This window comes from Seriola dumerili, unplaced genomic scaffold (genome assembly GCF_002260705.1).
Source record: "Seriola dumerili isolate Sdu_G_001 unplaced genomic scaffold, Sdu_1.0 BDQW01001092.1, whole genome shotgun sequence".
Lineage (NCBI taxonomy): Eukaryota > Metazoa > Chordata > Actinopteri > Carangiformes > Carangidae > Seriola > Seriola dumerili.
Window position 1 is genome coordinate 487,612 of NW_019175347.1, and position 17,223 is coordinate 504,834.

General features: G+C 40.9%; 2 protein-coding genes across 2 annotated transcripts; one reads left to right on the forward strand and one right to left on the reverse strand.

Moving 5' to 3' along the window:
- The first annotated feature begins 775 nt into the window (after window positions 1–775).
- Window positions 776–14,641, forward strand: nup155 (nucleoporin 155). Its single transcript, XM_022767004.1, has 34 exons — window positions 776–901; window positions 1,133–1,299; window positions 2,137–2,274; window positions 2,416–2,512; window positions 2,708–2,778; window positions 2,860–2,952; window positions 3,297–3,560; window positions 3,653–3,726; window positions 3,841–3,932; window positions 4,036–4,133; window positions 4,242–4,409; window positions 5,063–5,163; window positions 5,431–5,601; window positions 5,717–5,827; window positions 5,947–6,041; window positions 6,133–6,218; window positions 6,468–6,609; window positions 6,750–6,816; window positions 6,906–7,021; window positions 7,649–7,752; window positions 7,998–8,131; window positions 8,312–8,503; window positions 8,787–8,925; window positions 9,061–9,196; window positions 9,297–9,450; window positions 9,539–9,643; window positions 9,929–10,083; window positions 10,307–10,436; window positions 10,535–10,648; window positions 10,796–10,916; window positions 11,020–11,130; window positions 11,487–11,623; window positions 11,737–11,843; window positions 13,231–14,641. Exons 2-34 carry the CDS (start codon window positions 1,158–1,160, stop codon window positions 13,367–13,369), a joined length of 4,104 nt encoding a protein of 1,367 aa, XP_022622725.1. The 5' UTR covers window positions 776–901; window positions 1,133–1,157; the 3' UTR covers window positions 13,370–14,641.
- Window positions 14,642–15,253: 612 nt separating this feature from the next.
- On the reverse strand, window positions 15,254–16,402 carry LOC111237791 (rhodopsin-like). The gene has a single exon (XM_022767021.1). The coding sequence runs from the start codon at window positions 16,400–16,402 to the stop codon at window positions 15,254–15,256; it is 1,149 nt and encodes a 382-aa protein (XP_022622742.1).
- Window positions 16,403–17,223: the final 821 nt, after the last annotated feature.

Sequence of the window (17,223 nt, forward strand, 5' to 3'; positions counted from 1 at the left end):
GAACAGTCCTGTTGTGACTGCATCTGTGGAATCAAGCCGATAAGGACTCTCAGCTACTGGAATACCTGTATACCTATATATCAGAGAATCGTTTCTGTCTTGGGTCTATATGAAGGCTACCAAACCTTAAGCCAGCTTATAATTGTATGTGAGAAGTTATAACCATCATATGATAATATGATCTAGACAAGTCATACACAAGTTCCACCCTTTAAAATACAGCAACCATTTTGAATAGGAGCAAAAATGAAAATTGGGAATTTCAAAACAAACATCGATTTTAACATTTCAGTGTAATAAAAAACGATGGCTCTCACATGTAATGTCTTTCTAGGGGAAATGTATTTTTCTTATTTTTTGTAGCTGAAATGATAAACAAGAACTGGCTGTCATTTATTTAATTATAATATTATATTATATATATTATATAATATAAAAAATATATCTGTTCTGTTGGATAATGTAAGTAAAACTATTGAAATTTATTTTGTATAATACTTGAAATCCCAAAATGTGTTATATTATTATTTTAGATTTTCTTATATTTTATCCTATTTTTAACACATATATATTTAATATATGTATATATATATATATTATCACATCTATATGTTTGTGTGTGCAGATGCATTTCTGTCTAGTGAATATTACACCCAAAATTACATTGACCGGTGGAGGGCAGCACAAAGCTTCACTTCGCGCAGTCTGCGGGAAATTAAGGAGACGAAGAAGAAGATGATTCACCGGAAAAAACCTTTCGCCTCTGCCGCTGTGCATGAGGTTGGCGGGCTGCTGGTTGAGTGTGCGTGCTGGATGTATTTGTTTAAATCTTTACTGCTGAGCTGGTGAACAAGACTTCTTAGCTAAATAACTCAGTATCACGCGGAGTCTTTTCAGTCAGGTAAAGCAACGAGTTCACTTTAAAATGCTAGTTTCACACTTGCTAGCATTTAGCTTGTAGCTAAATAGTAAGGTTGTAATGCTAGCAGTCAGCTAACCGGCATTCCTCTACCAGGCAGCTTGCAAGCATTAGCTAACTTATAGCATAGAGAATTTGGCAGTATATTTCTCTATTATTCACGTATGACACTTCGGCTAACTTTGCTAACACTCTTTACGATTATCTCTGTAGATACGTTAGCGGTTGTAGCTCAGCCATGCCGTCCAGCGCTGGACCCAGCAGCCCTGCCGCTGCACTCGCTGAAGCGCTGGAAAACTCTGCCCGGCTGATTGATAAACACCTGCAGGATGACCGCTGCTTTCCTGACCTATCGGAGCTGCTCAGTGTCCCTTCACACAGTAAGTCATGTGGAGGAATTGAGCAGTAGGGGAGGGTGAGATCTAACAGTAGCTACCAGCCTTAAGTGTTTCTGTTTACCTTAGGGCTGCCATGCCAAACTACTAATTGTTGGGTTAAGCAGGAGGTTGGACGATGCTGATAAAAGCAAATAGCACAGTAAGCTTTGATGCATATAATTAGCGTCAATATTGTTACTTTTCAAGATAGAAAGATTTGAGACATGAGTCTGAGTAATGTGGATATGGTGACGAAGAAGGTCGAGATAGAGGCCTGTATTATTTAAAAAGAAAAGGTTGAGATAAAGTGTTTGTGGTTATACAGCTTAAAGGAAACTGTAATTTGAAGATACAAAAAATTATATTGATTATGCTTGTTAATAAGACATTGATCTTATATCAGTTTTCCATTCAACTGTGAAATGACGCTTCTACTGTTTACACCTGAGTCTTTTTTATAGCTGTCAGAATCATATTTTGTCTTTTCTGGCACATAGGTGGAATGCTTGGAAGCGTATGTTGACATGGAACAAATACAGACTACCAAAATATTAATTGGTCAATATTCTCCTCCAAATAGGCAACAATAGAAATGGTTCAGACCATTTATAAATGGAATATAAAGATGAAGAATCAAGATGGTTAACCAGCTTTCTATCGTGGGTTATAGAGGGAAACATATATCAACAGATAGAAAACATAACATGCTAAAATATTTCCCCTTGTCATATTTCACACAGAATATGATTGTATGCAAAGGAAATGTGATTATGATTTGACTTTAAAAATCCTAGGATAGCGCATAATCAAACTTACTGTGTTTGTTGCATGTTTTGACAGATATGCCGTCCCTCTCTGGAGTGTCAGACATGGACTACCCCCTCCAAGGACCAGGTTTACTGAGTGTGCCAAACCTTCCGGAGCTCAGTGCAGTCCGTCGAGTCCCTCTGCCACCTGAGCTGGTGGAGCAGTTCAGCCGTATCCTTTCGGTCATTCAGGAAAAACTATTCCAGTGCTTTGAGTTGAATTCTGAGGTTTCTATCAGATTTATAGTAAACATTTAAAGTTGATTGTTTTTGTCACCCAAGAAAGTTGAGTTTTAACTTGACTGTTTCATAGATATGCAATGTAATTGCATGATGGGAGTTTTTCCTGAGATCTGTCGAGCGTGGCTTACTATTGACAATGACATCTTCATGTGGAATTATGAAGATGGGTGAGTATATTTAGATTTTCAGGGATAAGATCCTTGAAAGAAAAAACCTTTTTATCCAAGCACTTACTCAGTGCAATTAGATGCATTGCTCAGTGCACTGAGAATTGTTTTTTTTACTTAACATTTTAAACTTGCATGAAGACAAATCTGGAGTGGAGACAGTTAATTTGTTTTTGTCTGTTGTGTTCCTTGCAGAGGAGATGTGGCCTATTTTGATGGCCTTATTGAAACCATTCTTGCAGTGGGTCTAGTAAAACCAAAACAAGGTATGTATAGATGCAGAAACTCACCAATGGCTTTCATTTACTTTTTATTTGAGTAATATTTATTTGTGTTTTCATTCTCAGGGATTTTACAGCCACACATTCACTACCTCTTAGTATTGGCCACTTCTGTGGATGTAGTAATCCTCGGGCTGAGCTTCCCCAAAAGCCAGGCTGGTGAGTCTCTCATACAACCCAGCCACACTGCATTTTAGTTGTTTCATTTAGCATGCAATTTTATAGATGTCTGAAAAAGTTGTTCTGAAGATTCTCTGTTTTCAAATTGATTGGAATTTTACCTTTAAGAGTTGAACCTCTTATCCTGAGATTCTGAAATCAGAATCAGTGCATAGATAAATGCATTGGTTAACTTAATATGGTACTTATAGACATCAGGGTGGGAACTGAGGTGTCATATCCCATATTCTTGCAATGTTATTTTTACAACAGTGTTATTAATACCCACATACACCTGTAATGGTTTATCTGGGTCATCTTTGTTTCTCTCTTTTTTGTTGTAGGGTTGAACGACAGCATGTCTGGCGGGATGCAGCTGCTACCAGACCCCCTCTTCTCAATCCCCACAGACAACACCTACATCTTGTCCATTACCTCCACCGACCTGGGACGCATCTTTATGGCAGGAAAGGACGGCTGCCTCTATGAGATAGCTTACCAGGCTGAGGCCGGTTGGCTAAGCCAGCGTTGCAGAAAGATCAACCACTCCAAAAGCTCTCTGTCCTTCCTCATTCCCTCTGTGCTCCAGTTTTCCTTTTCTGAAGACGGTAAGGAGAGCAAGACATTACCATGTGGAGTAATGATGTCTCTGATCTAAATAAACTTTGATTTAACTTTTTGTTGTCCTGTTGCTCTACAGACCCCATTGTGCAGATTGCTATTGACAACTCCCGCAACACTCTATTCACACGCTCAGAAAAAGGTGTTCTGCAGGTATGACATTAGCTGGATATCATCTAAGTTTTTCACATATGGGTCTGTTTTTGATTAACGACGAAACTGGCAAAACTGGTTATTGTCAGTAATTAAAAATTTGCCTTTTTTTAGGTATATGACCTGGGTGCTGATGGGCAAGGGATGAGTCGTGTGGCAACCATGTCACAAAGCTCCATCGTTGCGGCTGCTGGAAACATAGCCAGGTATGTCCAGATTTGATGAACCTCAAATGTTTCTTTCACATTGGTCATTAATTGTCAGTTAAGAATTTTTTTCTGACTCTTTGAAACTCTTCCTCCTTTGCAGAACAATTGATCGTTCTGTCTTCAAACCCATTGTTCAGATCTCTGTGATTGATAGATCTGAGTCCTCAGACTGTCACCTACTCGCTGTCACTCATGCAGGTAAAGATTATGGAACACTAGTGAAGATAAACAAAATTGAAGGTTACATGTTGGGTAACATGAAATGTCTGTTCTTTACGTGTGCCTGCACATATTATGTTTCTGTAGGTGTACGTCTCTACTTCAGCACCACACCTTTTGCCCCTCCACACCAGAAGCATGCGGCAGTTCGACCTAGCCTCCTAGCTTTGGTCCATGTCCGTCTGCCACCAGGGTTTTCTGCATCTTCTACCCTGCAGAAACCTTCAAAGGTCCATAAGGCACTACACAGCAAAGGTTTGCTATTTCCCAGTTTACCAGTGACAACGTCAAACCTTTTTCTTGTAATTTTTTTGTTTTGTTTTAAGTGCTATGTTCAGCCCACTGGCATACAGGACTAGTGTTGGCACGAATACAGATTTGCTTGTAATACTGTCATTTGTGCTGAGGAATTGTAGGTTCACTCCATTTTATTTAATCGAGTAAATTTAATGTATTTTATTAAAAATATTTGATATACAATTTTTATTGTATTTAAATTGTATTGATTTAACTCAAAATTTGAGTTAATTTAATTTATTTGAGTAAATTTAATTTAATGAACTTGAAAAAGGGTTGACCGTCAGTTGGTCCATCCTGTTTTTGTGAATGTGATATCTCAGGAACAACTCAAGAATGAACTGATTAGAATTTGGTGGTCAAAGGTCAACATTATTGTGACCTCATAAAACACGATTTTGGCCATAACTCAAGAATTCATACATTGATTATGATAAAATACATGTATTACCTATTATTACCCATTATAAAATTCCTTCAAACTCTTGACTACCTATATTATATGAGTCTGGACAGACATGGATGTAAATTGCAACTTGACTGGTTGGCAGAGGAATACAACCACAAGGCGGTAATCCTAATATTTTTTGGTCTTTTGTTAAATCCTGCAGGCGTTCTGCTAATGGCTGCTTCTGAGACAGAGGACAATGACATTCTGTGGTGCATCAATCATGACTCCTTTCCCTTCAAGAAACCCTTGATGGAGACTCAGGTTGGCACATAAGAAGCATGTAGTAAATGGATTGCACATTAAGTTTCTTTTAGAAATAACATTACAGACCTTAAAAACACTGTAGCTGTTTTAGAATTCAGAGAACAACTCATACGGAGACTGCAGTATCATTTTGCTAGCTTATTGATTAATTGATTTAGTTGTTATGTTTTTGGATGGCATTATTTTTGTTTTACCAGCTAAAAGCTGTGAAATACTGGCTAATAAAATCTGTGAATTATGCCTCTTTCTTCCCTTCTATTGCAGATGATGTCTAATGTTGATGGGCACTCTTGGGCCCTTTGTGCTCTTAATGAGGAGAGGCCAACCAAGATTTTTACTCTTCTAAACAAGGAACAGATCCCTATCACTGATTCACCAGTGGTGGTCCAGCAGCACAATATCCCGCCGCAAAAGTTTGTCCTTCTCTCTGCAAAGGTTAAAACTGCTACCTTGACTCTTCATGTTGCATACATAGTTTTGTCATACTATAACAAGATTGAGCACTGTCTTAATTTTGTATACTAAGCGTGAACGCCTTGCTGTCCTGTAGGGGAGTCATATCTTCCAAAAACTGCGGCCAGTTGATCAGCTCCGTCATCTGCTGGTGAGCTGTGCTGGAGGAGAAAGTGAAGAAATTGAGCGCTTCTTCAAGCTGCACAGGGTACAAAGCATGATATTCATTGTTTAATAGGTTTACGCCATGCAGCCACAGACCAGTGTGCAACTGTGTTTCACTCTCACACATACAAAACACTTATTTGAGTTGTTTGTTCTCTACAGGAGGAGCAGGCTTGCGCCACAGCGCTGATCCTGGCTTGCTCCAATGCTGCTTCTGACAGAGAGGTTTCACAGTGGGCCACCAGAGCTTTCTTCAGGTCACATAACACTTTCTAAACACAGATATGTTTACACTTACTTGCACTGAACACAAACTCAAAGCAACTCTTATTTTGTTGACATGATCAGATATGGAGGAGAAGCACAGATGAGATTCCCTGCAGCCATGGCATCGCCCAGTACTGTTGGACCTGTGATGAGCTCTCCAGCACCTGGTAAATGCCGTCCACTGGGCCTGTTGGGGTCGGTCTAAAGATAGCTTTGATAGCCTTTGTATGTGACAACTCCTGTCGCATACAAATCCTCATACACACATTACATTATAATATATCTGACTAACTGGGCAGTCAGGTTTCACAAACGGAATGTAATACCATTTAAAGTCATTTCATTCATGACATTTGATAAAAACCATCATAAAATACGTGTTTAAAGTATTGCAATTTACGTTACTCTCCCTTCAGGCATCGTACCCCCTGCCCTGGCCACTCCTTTCGCACCGATGCACTCAGGGTCTGCCCCCATCACACCCATGTCAGCTGGCCCAGAGGTGATTTTCTCAGGAAAACACAATGGCATCTGTGTCTACTTTGCTCGCATTCTTGGGTAAGTAAATCCTGTTTTCTGGGTGAGAGCTTTAATATGTGGGCTTCTCTTCAGTCAGCAGAAGCGTGAATGCTGATGTACAATAATGGCGTCCATACTGAATAACATGTCTCTCTCTCTCTTGTTCCTGCTGACCTCAGAAATATTTGGGATGGGAGCCTTGCTGTTGAGAAAGTCATGAGCAAAGGAAATCAGACTGTCAGTATTGTAAGTAGCATTAGCATCAGCATACATGTTTGGAATAATTATGTTAGCAGTGATCAATCAACATGAACTGTTACCCGCCATCTCCACAGTTGGAAACCAGTGTTGGATCGTTTGATCTGGAGTCAGTCCTCCTGGAGCTCTGCGGTTTAAGGGAGTTTTTGGATAAAAACTCGCAGTTCAGTCCATCCTCTCTCGGTGCTGCAAGGTAAGAGCTCCCTCTGTGCTTGCTTAGTCTTACGTAAACCTAATCGGTGTGTTGAAGTTCAAATAGGTTTGGCTAGTTCTCATAACACATTGGCACACACCTTTCCTTATCTGTTCACTGGCTGCAAATTAAAGTTAATCAGCCGTCCTCACTGAATCATGAAGTATCAGAGACTGCAGTCAAATGTGTTCCATTACTGCCCACGCATTGGTCAGTGATGTCACCTAAAGCTTATTTAAAATATTTTTTTTAACAATGCCAAAACACCTGATGTTATGTCGAACGTTTGGCTGTGACCAGAATATTTCTGTCTGTGGAGGGCAGTTCAGGTGCAGATTTTCTGTCCTGTGATTCAATGTTAATTTCTTCTTTAGGCTCACTTGAAATTTGTCAACACATTAGCCTTGTGTCAAATTGACAGGTAATGTTGAGTTTAATTTAGACGTGTGTAATTCTGTCTGTTTTGGGCTGCAATGAAAAATACATCAAAGCTGTATTTTAAGGAAGAGCTGAAACTGAACATGATTGTGTAGCTAATATGAAAATATAGTTTTACTGTTAGACTCTTCTGTACCTGAGTCTTGTTTTCCATCCCTCTTGAATAACATCTGTTCTTCTCCCTGTTAGTTTCAGCTCTCCTGCCAACCTGCAGCAAAGGCTGCTGGGATTTATGCGCCCTGATGGAGCCAACTCTCAGCAGGTTCAGCAGGAGCTCCAGAGGAAATATCAGAGTGAGTTATGAGTGCAGGTTTCCACATTTTCCTGAATATTGTCCGGGGCCTTTGTTTGATCTATAGTATATATAATACTCTGAATCTTATTCATCATGAATGAATAGAATATACATATTTGATGTTCCAACAATGTAGAAAAATGGGACAGACTTTGTGTTCACCCTTTCTATGTTACACCTGATGTGTTTTATACTTTCTAATTGCTGTGTTTCTTGTCTCTTTGTGTTTCCATCTGTATCCAGCCAAGGCTCAGGTCTATGAGAAAGTGTCCCTGCAGGGCATCCAGCAGTTAGTGCATCGCTCCTATCAAACTCTGGCCCTCTGGAAACTTCTCTGTGATCATCAGTTCAGCCTCATTATGTCTGAACTGCCAAAGGTAAATGTGTGCACAGACCCTGCATTACAAACAGATGCTCACACATCATCACTGTGGTATTCACCCACATGCTTTGCTGAATGGAACGCCTTTTGTTTACACCTGATGCACAATGTGAGCTCTTCATTGCTCCTGGTGTGCTTATTTCTCACTCTGCCACATTGTTTTCTGTGTTTGTAGGAGTTTCAAGAGCAGGTGAAAGGAGCAAGTTTTAAGGATGTTGTGATCCAGGGCAAGGAGCTGTCAGGAGCGCTCGTCACAGCACTCATTAATGTCTACATCAAAGATAATGCCCCCGTGGATGCCATCAGCAATCACCTGCGGGACATCTGTCCCCTGCTGTACAGTAGTGATGACAGCGTTTGCTCCAAGGTACATGCAAACAAAATGTCCTTGAAAGTTCTTAAAATTTTCCAAGTGTAATTATCTTAAAGCCTTCAACAGTACTACGTATGGTTAATGTCAGTCTTATGTCAGTATTACATTTTTAGGTGTCTGCAGTTTTTATGTTTGGTGCCTGCCTCTGTGTCTTGCTCTCACATTTCTTGCAATCTTGAGCATAATTGGGGGGCATCAAGGCCATTAAAAGGTATTGATTCACCCTCACTGATTCATTGTTACGGCATGTAAACTATTACTTTTCTGTTCCACTCAGGCTAATGAGTTGCTGCAGAGCTCCAAGCAGGTCCAAAATAAACCCGATAAAGAGAGAACACTGAGAGAGTCTCTACGTCTCTATCAGCAGATCAGTCAACATACAGACCTGCCACTTGTCTGCAACCAGTACAGGCAAGGTAGGGACACACAAGAGCCCCCTCCGCTTTCTGTTTGTGTGGTTGATATAGTCATTAAGGCACATTTTACATTTTCTTAGATCTCCTGTTTTATAAGTCAGTGCCTCCAAAACTAATTCTGTTAAACTGTGTCAGTGCGTTTCTATGAGGGAGTCCTTGAGTTGTGCCTCACAGCAGCAGACAAGAAAGATCCACAGAGACTGGGGCCCCACTTCTACAAGAACGGAGAGCCTGAGGAGGACAGAGTGGGACAGCAGGCTTTCCAGGAAAGGTAACGCGGGAAAGAAGTAGTACACACATCAGTGTTATTGATGGTTTTTGTGGCTGATTGTCACCAACATTTTTCACACACACCCCCCTCTCCACTCTAGACTTTCCTGTTATAAGTGCATCACAGACACCATGCAGGAGCTGGTGAACCAGAGCAAAGCTGCCCCTCAGTCCCCCAGTGTCCCAAAGCAACCTGGGCCGCCTGTCATGACCTCTGACCCCAACATGCTTAGTAATGAAGAAGCAACAGCCCACGTGAGTAAGAAGGGGACAGTCGATCCTTATTTCTTGCCGCAGCAGTGTATATGATCTGCATTTCTAATGAAAATCTGTTCCCTTGTAGTTTGAACAGATGCTCGGTCTGGCCCAGAGGTCTCAGGACGAGCTATTTCACATTGCTCTGTACAACTGGCTGATTCAGGCCGACCTGACTGACAAGCTGCTAGAGGTAGTGTGTTTGTGCATCTGTTATCACTTGAAACTTGCATTTTATTGTAGTTTGTTTGTACATATTGCGATCAAAGTTATTCCCCCATCTTTATTGAAAAATACAAATATTTTTCAAAAATGATTACATCAGTTTAGACTGATTTTCACCCAGATTTTATGGCCCCACACACAAGTTTTCTGACAAAAAGAGACACACTGTAAATTAGAAAAAGCAGGAGATAATGCAAAAAAGTTCCTTATGTCTGTCACCATTGTTTCCTTTCATTCGTCTTCTGTTGTCAAGGTGAATTCTCCATACCTGGAGGAGCACCTGATGCATATGATCAAGCAGGACCAGAGTAAGGTGCACAATATGGACCTGTTGTGGCGCTACTATGAGAAGAACCGTAACTTTGGCAAGGCAGCTCATGTACTGGCCCGCCTCGCTGACATGCACAGGTTTGGATTCACAACAACAGGATATAACAGATTCATTATGGTAGAACATTTTTCACTTAAAATGTCTCCAGACCTGTGTTGACATCTGGCTCTTTTAGAAAACCCTGGTTACCACATATACCATATACAGTACATGGACCCTTTTAATTGTTTTTTTATTTTTTCATTTTTTAAGTGACATGATGGAAAAAAAACCCTTGTTGTTCATTCTCTTGTCATGCAGCACTGAGATCTCTCTGAAGCAGCGTTTGGAGTATATCGCTCGAGCCATCCTGTCCGCTAAGAGTTCCTCCTGCATCTCAGCTCAGGCCTCTGATGGAGAGTTCCTTCACGAGCTGGAAGAAAAGATGGAGGTATGTGTGTGGTGGTGATCGCACTGAGGGAAATGACCATGATATGAAAATTGACATTGTCATCACTCTGGGTCCTTTTTTCCTGGTCCTCTTCCTAGCTGGTGCGTATCCAAGTGCAGATCCAGGAGACCCTGATCAGACAGTACTCCCATCATCCCTCAGTGAAAAATGTCATCTCACAGTTGGACTCAGAGCTCATGGACATCACAAAGGTAACATGTAGTATCAGAAAAATGATGATCTGGGGTTACAGATTTAAAATAGCTGTTTAGGGATGATGGATGAAGTTTTGTTTGATATTTACTTATTTTTTCCTACAATGAATGGAAACTTTTTGTAATTTTTTTTCTCCTTTATAGCTTTACGGGGAGTTTGCTGACCATTTCAAATTATCTGAGTGCAAGCTGGCCATCATTCACTGCGCAGGACACTCTGACCCAATCCTGGTGCACTCACTGTGGCAGGAGATCATGGAGAAAGGCAAGTGTAATGTCAACACCATGCAAAAATTTAACCTGAGCCCTTCCTGTGCTATAATGTGCTATTAGTATCAGTTACGAGTTTTCTGAATCTTGTCTTTCAGAACTGGGAGACACCGTGGCCATGAGTCCAGCAGACAGGATGAGGTCTCTTAGTTTAAAACTGGTATCACTGGGAAGGATTTATGCTGGAACACCAAGATATTTTCCTCTGGGTAAGCATTCAAGCATTGCTGCAATTATGTCCAGTTAGAATTTTCCAGCTTGCTGTTCACCATTTTGTTAACAGTAATATAATTAGACTTCCCTTTGGCGTCATTTATGTCAGCATTTCTCTGGGGTGCAGGTCTGCAGGGTCATGCAGGTGCTCTAGGTGATTGCTTAATTATCCTCCCATTACAACTGGCCCGTTCAAACTTGTCTTCTCTGCGGGGACTAGTTCATTTTATATACATCCTTTGGTACTTGCATGCATGCCCAGATTCAGTTACAGTGTGTCAGAGCCATTTTCCTCAGTAATGAACATACAGCTATGAAGAACTAACAAGTGTTGATGTGTGTGTGATTGTAGAGTTCCTGGTTAAGTTTCTGGAGCAGGAGGTGTGCCGACTCAACTGGGATGTGGGATTCGTCACCTCCACCATGCAGGAGATTGGAGTACAGTTGCCACGTCTTCTGGAGGTCTATGACCAACTCTTCAAAACACGGGTACATGCTTCACGTAAAATATGTTTCAGTGCATCACTTCTATTCAGTTCTTGTCATGAGGACCGCCTTGTTTTTTACTTAAATGTCCTGCCTCGTTGCCTTTTCACCTGTAGGATCCCTGCTGGCAGCGACTGAGGAAACCTCTGCACCTGGTGGAGTGTATCCATGTGCTTCTCTCAGGATTCGTGGATGATCCGAGCAGAGTACCAACCTATGACAGGTAATCATCGTCTGAGTAGGTGTTCAGCTGCTGGCCTTTAGTGGGCGCTGCAGCGTTGGCCTTGTTTTAACAAAGACATTAGCATGAGCCTGAGGCCCCTGATTAAAATTCCTTTGACAACTAATGCTGTATCCTGCCAAAGTGTCCCTCCCCTACTTGCTCACTTTACTGTAAGCTGCTCTAGATAAAATCCTGTCATTGTAAATTGTAATTATAAATTGTGATGTTGGATAAAACCTTCCAGTGTGTGCATGGGAGATAAAATGCTTAAAACATTGTTAGTGTGAGGATCTCTGAGGAACTCGGGCTTTTTGAATGACTGGCCTGATGATAAACATTATCTTTTTCAGAATGTGTCATTGGTGACTACCTGCAGCTCTGTGTAGAACACATAATTAGAAAAAAATAAGACTTAAACCCAGAGATTAGAATCTGCAGTGAGAGCAGCAAATTTATTACAACTGAAGTACAACTCTGGTCTTGATCACACTAGGATGTGTGTTTTTTTTTTTTTTGTTTTTTTTTGCAGCAGTATATTTTTGCTGTTTCCAGGCAACAGATCATGTCTGTCAGTCACTTGTGTATCACTGTCACCACCAACTACATGCAGGCAGACAAAGACACAGCACCACTTTAGGTCTACCTTAAACTCAAAATGCACACTGATGTTTGTGATGTTTGGCCAAGCTTGATGTTTTGTTTGTGTCATGATCATTTCTCTCTGAGGTGAGATTGCTTCAGATCACACCTGCTCATCACGCTGGGCCATTGTTCAAAGAATAGGCTCACACTTTTCAAGTCTGTCTCCAAACAATACTCACACGGCCATATGCACACTGAATATCGGTTGCTATAATTGCTGTGATGAACTTCCTTCATGAAGGGATTTTAATTTAAGTGATGGGGAGACAAAATGCATGAAAATGCATTCCAAGTTTAGCTGAAGCGCCTACAGTCTGAGTCAGCCAAAGCAAGTGAATACATCCCAAACTTGTGGCCTTTTCAGTACAAATTACCCTCTTTTGTTACTGTCCCTCCACCTCAGCTCAATGAGGAATCTCACCAAGACAGAGTTTTGCAATAAAACCACTAACTTTGGAGCATCCCCACTTGATTTAACAAAATAAGACTGTAGCTTCAGCTTTGCTTTGGAATGCATTTGTGTAAAAGGCTGAGGACGGGATTTTTACACTGGAATCATTTTAAGACCAGCGTGGACAGAAGGGACAGCTACAGCAAACCAATCGAGGTTTTTTCGGGAAAATGAATACACTGAAATTAGTGAGCTCAGAACAAAGTTCCAAGTGTGTGATTAAAACTCTCAAATGTTTACTGCAATAAACAAACAGTAAAGTTAGTTCAACAGTTTGTTCTCTGCCTCTTTCAGACGCCGATTCACTAACGTGTGTCTCGACAACATCTGCGGATACCTCGTGGAGCTGCAGTCTCTGAGCCCGAACTCGGCCCTGCAACAGACCATTGGCAACTTCAAGTCGCTGCAGGCGAAGTTGGAGAAACTCCACTGACGTTACTAATAACATTGATCATCAGGAGAAGGAACAGGTGACCTGGATCTCACACTGCTGGCCTTAATTTAACAGCTGATTTAAGAAGTGTGATTACATTATCAGCACGCACAACACGATGATGTTTGTATTCCACAGCAGAGTTGGCCTCTTTCTCTTCAGTCTGATGTGTTACCACTTGGCAAGTGCTTGTTGTTAAGGGACAGTGGGAGCAGGTGATAGTTTTCTGGTAAAGACGAGAGAGACTGAAGAGACACATTTTATAACTTATTTAATGCATTTTGTTATAAGTCTAAACATTATGCTGAAATACAACTTTGGAAAGCAAGAGCCTGTTGGTTATTTGCATTGTGTGCAAATAGCTATGTCAGATATCTGAAAATTGGATATTTGAGTTACCTATGTTTATATATTATTAAAAAAAACTAAAAAAAAACATGAAATCTGAATTTTACAGGTTAGTTTTCATATATTGCACTTGCTGACAATTGATTGGGGATATTTTCATATGAATACACTTTAGGACAGGTAAAAATATACATGACTAAAGCCTTTTCAACACGGGGGAATCATTTTGTTATGCATTTTCCTCCAAACAAACAGTTCAGAGTTGGATGTTGTAATTATGTACATAACTTGGCCATAATGTCGTCCCTTCTGCCAAAGGTCATTCACACACTTAAACATTATTTTCACATGTGTATTATTTAGAGTGAGCATTTTGTCTACTTGGCTGATAAATTTAACAGTGCTGTTGTGTATGAGTGCTTTTGTGGTTGTTTTGAATGTAGAACAATTTTTTTAACACAGTGCAGTTCACGGTGCCGCACTGACAACTTTGGCCTGCGTTGAGGAAAAAAAAAACTGATAAAACATTTTTATAAATAAATAAAACTTGTCATTGCTTTTTGTATTTGAGGATGTTTTGAAAACACTACACAGCAATTACGTGTTTCCTGTGAACCAACAATCTCCTGTTCTTAGGTACAAATTTTGTGTTGATTTTTTTTTATTTTAAATTACAGCAGAAAGGAGGATTTGATTGCTGAGTGATGATGTGACACTGCAGAGGGAGTCCAATAATGGGCCTAATGTCGTCCCTGTTTGTGTTTTTGTAATTATCTTTAATTTGAAAACAGCACTCGGGGTTTCTTACAGTCATCACCAACCGGGCAGTAATTGCTACAGGTCTTTTTCTCCAATTAGCTGTGCACTCTAGTATATACTTGTTTAATTTTTAGCCTCATAAAAAATAAAACAATTTTGACTTGATGCTGGGTTGATTCTTCTCTCAATTGTGCCAGGAGCAAATTTACTGAAGTGCAAATAAAAGTGAACATCAACTAATGATAGAATCAGTGTGAACAGTCCCGACACTTACATCAAATCAAGCTGCATGTTGTGCCTTCATACTTTAATTTACACCTCTGAAATATTCCTCCAGACATAATGCTCCTTTTCACCTCAGTGTCTTAACAAGAAATGCATTCAAATTTGTGATAAAATAGAGTGTGGGCAGAATAGTAGCAGAATAAATGAGTTTTTTAATTTTACTGTGCTCATTTCAAAATAAAAGTTACAAGGTGTTTTATAGTTGAGAAGTAAAATACTGAACAAATGACGAAGCAATAAAAAATGGGACAAGCAAAACAAAATATTTCATTAATGAATCATGTGTGCTGTGATTCATGTCAGGAAAACGGCAAATAGAATAAACATCTTAATGAGGACAATAATGTCTGATATTTCATTTAGTTTTCCTCCAGGTTTTTTATGGTTTTCTAAGTAGATATGAGAGACAAACAATAGACGTTTAGAGACCACTTGAATATTAGATTAGAGAAGCACTACAGTGAGTATAAAGTGGATGTGTTACAGACATTTCTACCTTTTACATGAGCAAGAAAGCTTTTTCACTCCATGCAGGAATATGTAGGGGATGATGCAGGTGTAGGAGGCTGCAATATAGCTGGCCACCTCCACCACTATCGAGGAGGTGTGGATGTTGTTGGTGATTCGCAGAAGCAGATGAGTCAGCCAGCAGACCAGGAACACGCTGGCCACAGCCACCACACTCTTGGCTGCCCTCACCTGAGTGCTTGAGTTCGCACTGGGCTTAGCCGGCATCTGGCTGGGCCTAGAAAGATTTGGTTGAGCTCCAAATCTGCTGTCAGTGTTTGTTTCCCTGTTGATGGGAGAGCTGTGGGAACTGTGACCAGGCAGTCCTCCATTTGGACAGGAAGAAGGAGGAATGCCAGTATAAATGTCGTTTCGGGACGCTGAGTCTTTGACATCTTTTGAGGCGTCTGGTCCGGTATCAGTGCTGACAGATCCCTCATCATTTCTGTTTTCAGTGCTCTTGTTTTCAGCTTCAACAATTTTCTTGCTGTGGTCAGAGCTATGACCCTGTATGCGTCGCTGGTTTTGAAGCAGAGTGATGACAATTTGGACACTGGCGAACACAATCCCAGCCACAGGGAGAGCATTAGCCAGGGTTAAATAAAAGATTTCATAGGTTTGCCTGGCTATTGCATTAGGGAAGACATCTATACAGTCGTCATGGCTCTCATTCCCTCCCTCGACCGTGACAAAGAAAAAATGGGGGATGCTGAAGACCAGAGCCACCGTCCAGCTCCCGGCCAGCAGACACCCCACCAGACACAGACTGTCCAGCCGCACCGGCGCCCCCCCACGTTTCAGGGAGCCGACCAACTTCTGGTGCCAGAAAGCGCTGATGAAGAAGGTCGTGTAGATGCTGCTGGTTTCAGAGAGGTCGGCGCAGAAGCGGAACACGCCACAGTAGGTTTCCCCCAGGAACCATCGGCCGGCAAAATCCGCCATGGTGTCGGGCAGGTCCACCAGGTAGTTGGTGATGAGGTTGGAGACAGCCAGGTTGATGAAAAGGACCTCGTTGGTGCGGATGCCAGATCTCCGCTCGGGCAGGGAGCGTATAGCTAGCCAGTTGTTTCCCAGGATCCCTGCTATAAACATGAAAGCTCTGATGATGGACTCAATCAGCTCTTCTGCGTCCATTGTTTCAGGTGACAACTTCACTTTATGACACAGCCTCACTGGTCTCACAGTTCCCCCAGCTTATGATGTGGGATGCTTTGGTCTTTTGACACTTATAAAGGAGGGTTAGAAGCCCAACCCAATCACATTTAATGTCTTATCATTTTGTTTTCCCTCAAGGAGCCTTAATCTTGTAGTCCCAATGACATGGAGTTGTTTTTTTTTCTTTCTCATGACACCTCCCAGCCAGCACTCAGTTCTCTGATAAATGACAAAAACATACAGACTCACTGCTCTCTTCTATACTGTGGGATCACTTAAAGGGGAAAGCCACATACTATTTTATTTCACCATAGTTATTCCTGTGTTGTAGAGCAGTTTAGCTGATGCTTCTTTGCAAAAAAAAAAAAAAAAGTTCTTGCATGCAAATAAGATCTTAATTTCTGTCCAATTCCCCTGTTAGGTTGTGCTGCGTACAGCTGCACAAATTGAGAGCCTCATTTATTCTCCATGCAACAGCACTTGACTGTACACTTCAGCAGCAACACTAATTTTGGATTTCTTTTATTTTGTGATTTTTTTTTTTATCACTCTGGTTGTATTCTCTTAAGTGTAAGAGGCTGTTGTCTTAATGGCAGCAGAACTTTTGGTTCTTCTTTCTAGTCTGGGGTAACACTCATTGGTTTCTCACTTTCTCTCTCGAAGCCTCCCAGTCTGCAGTTGTAAATGTTAATAAGAAGTTGTTAATAAATGGATTTTGGCCCAGATGCTCTGTAATCTTCTTCCAGATTGTAAGTGGGCTAACAATCCATTTGTTTCCCTGATGAACTAAAAGTTCCATA

Excerpts from the sequence above, each read along its gene's own strand:
- nup155 (XM_022767004.1), top strand. The coding sequence starts at position 1,158 with ATGCCGTCCAGCGCTGGACCCAGCAGCCCTGCCGCTGCACTCGCTGAA. Across the intron at positions 5,602-5,716 it reads TTGTCCTTCTCTCTGCAAAG|GGGAGTCATATCTTCCAAAA; the intron begins GTTAAAACTGCT and ends GCTGTCCTGTAG. Across the intron at positions 9,644-9,928 it reads TGACTGACAAGCTGCTAGAG|GTGAATTCTCCATACCTGGA; the intron begins GTAGTGTGTTTG and ends TCTGTTGTCAAG.
- LOC111237791 (XM_022767021.1), bottom strand. The coding sequence starts at position 16,402 with ATGGACGCAGAAGAGCTGATTGAGTCCATCATCAGAGCTTTCATGTTT.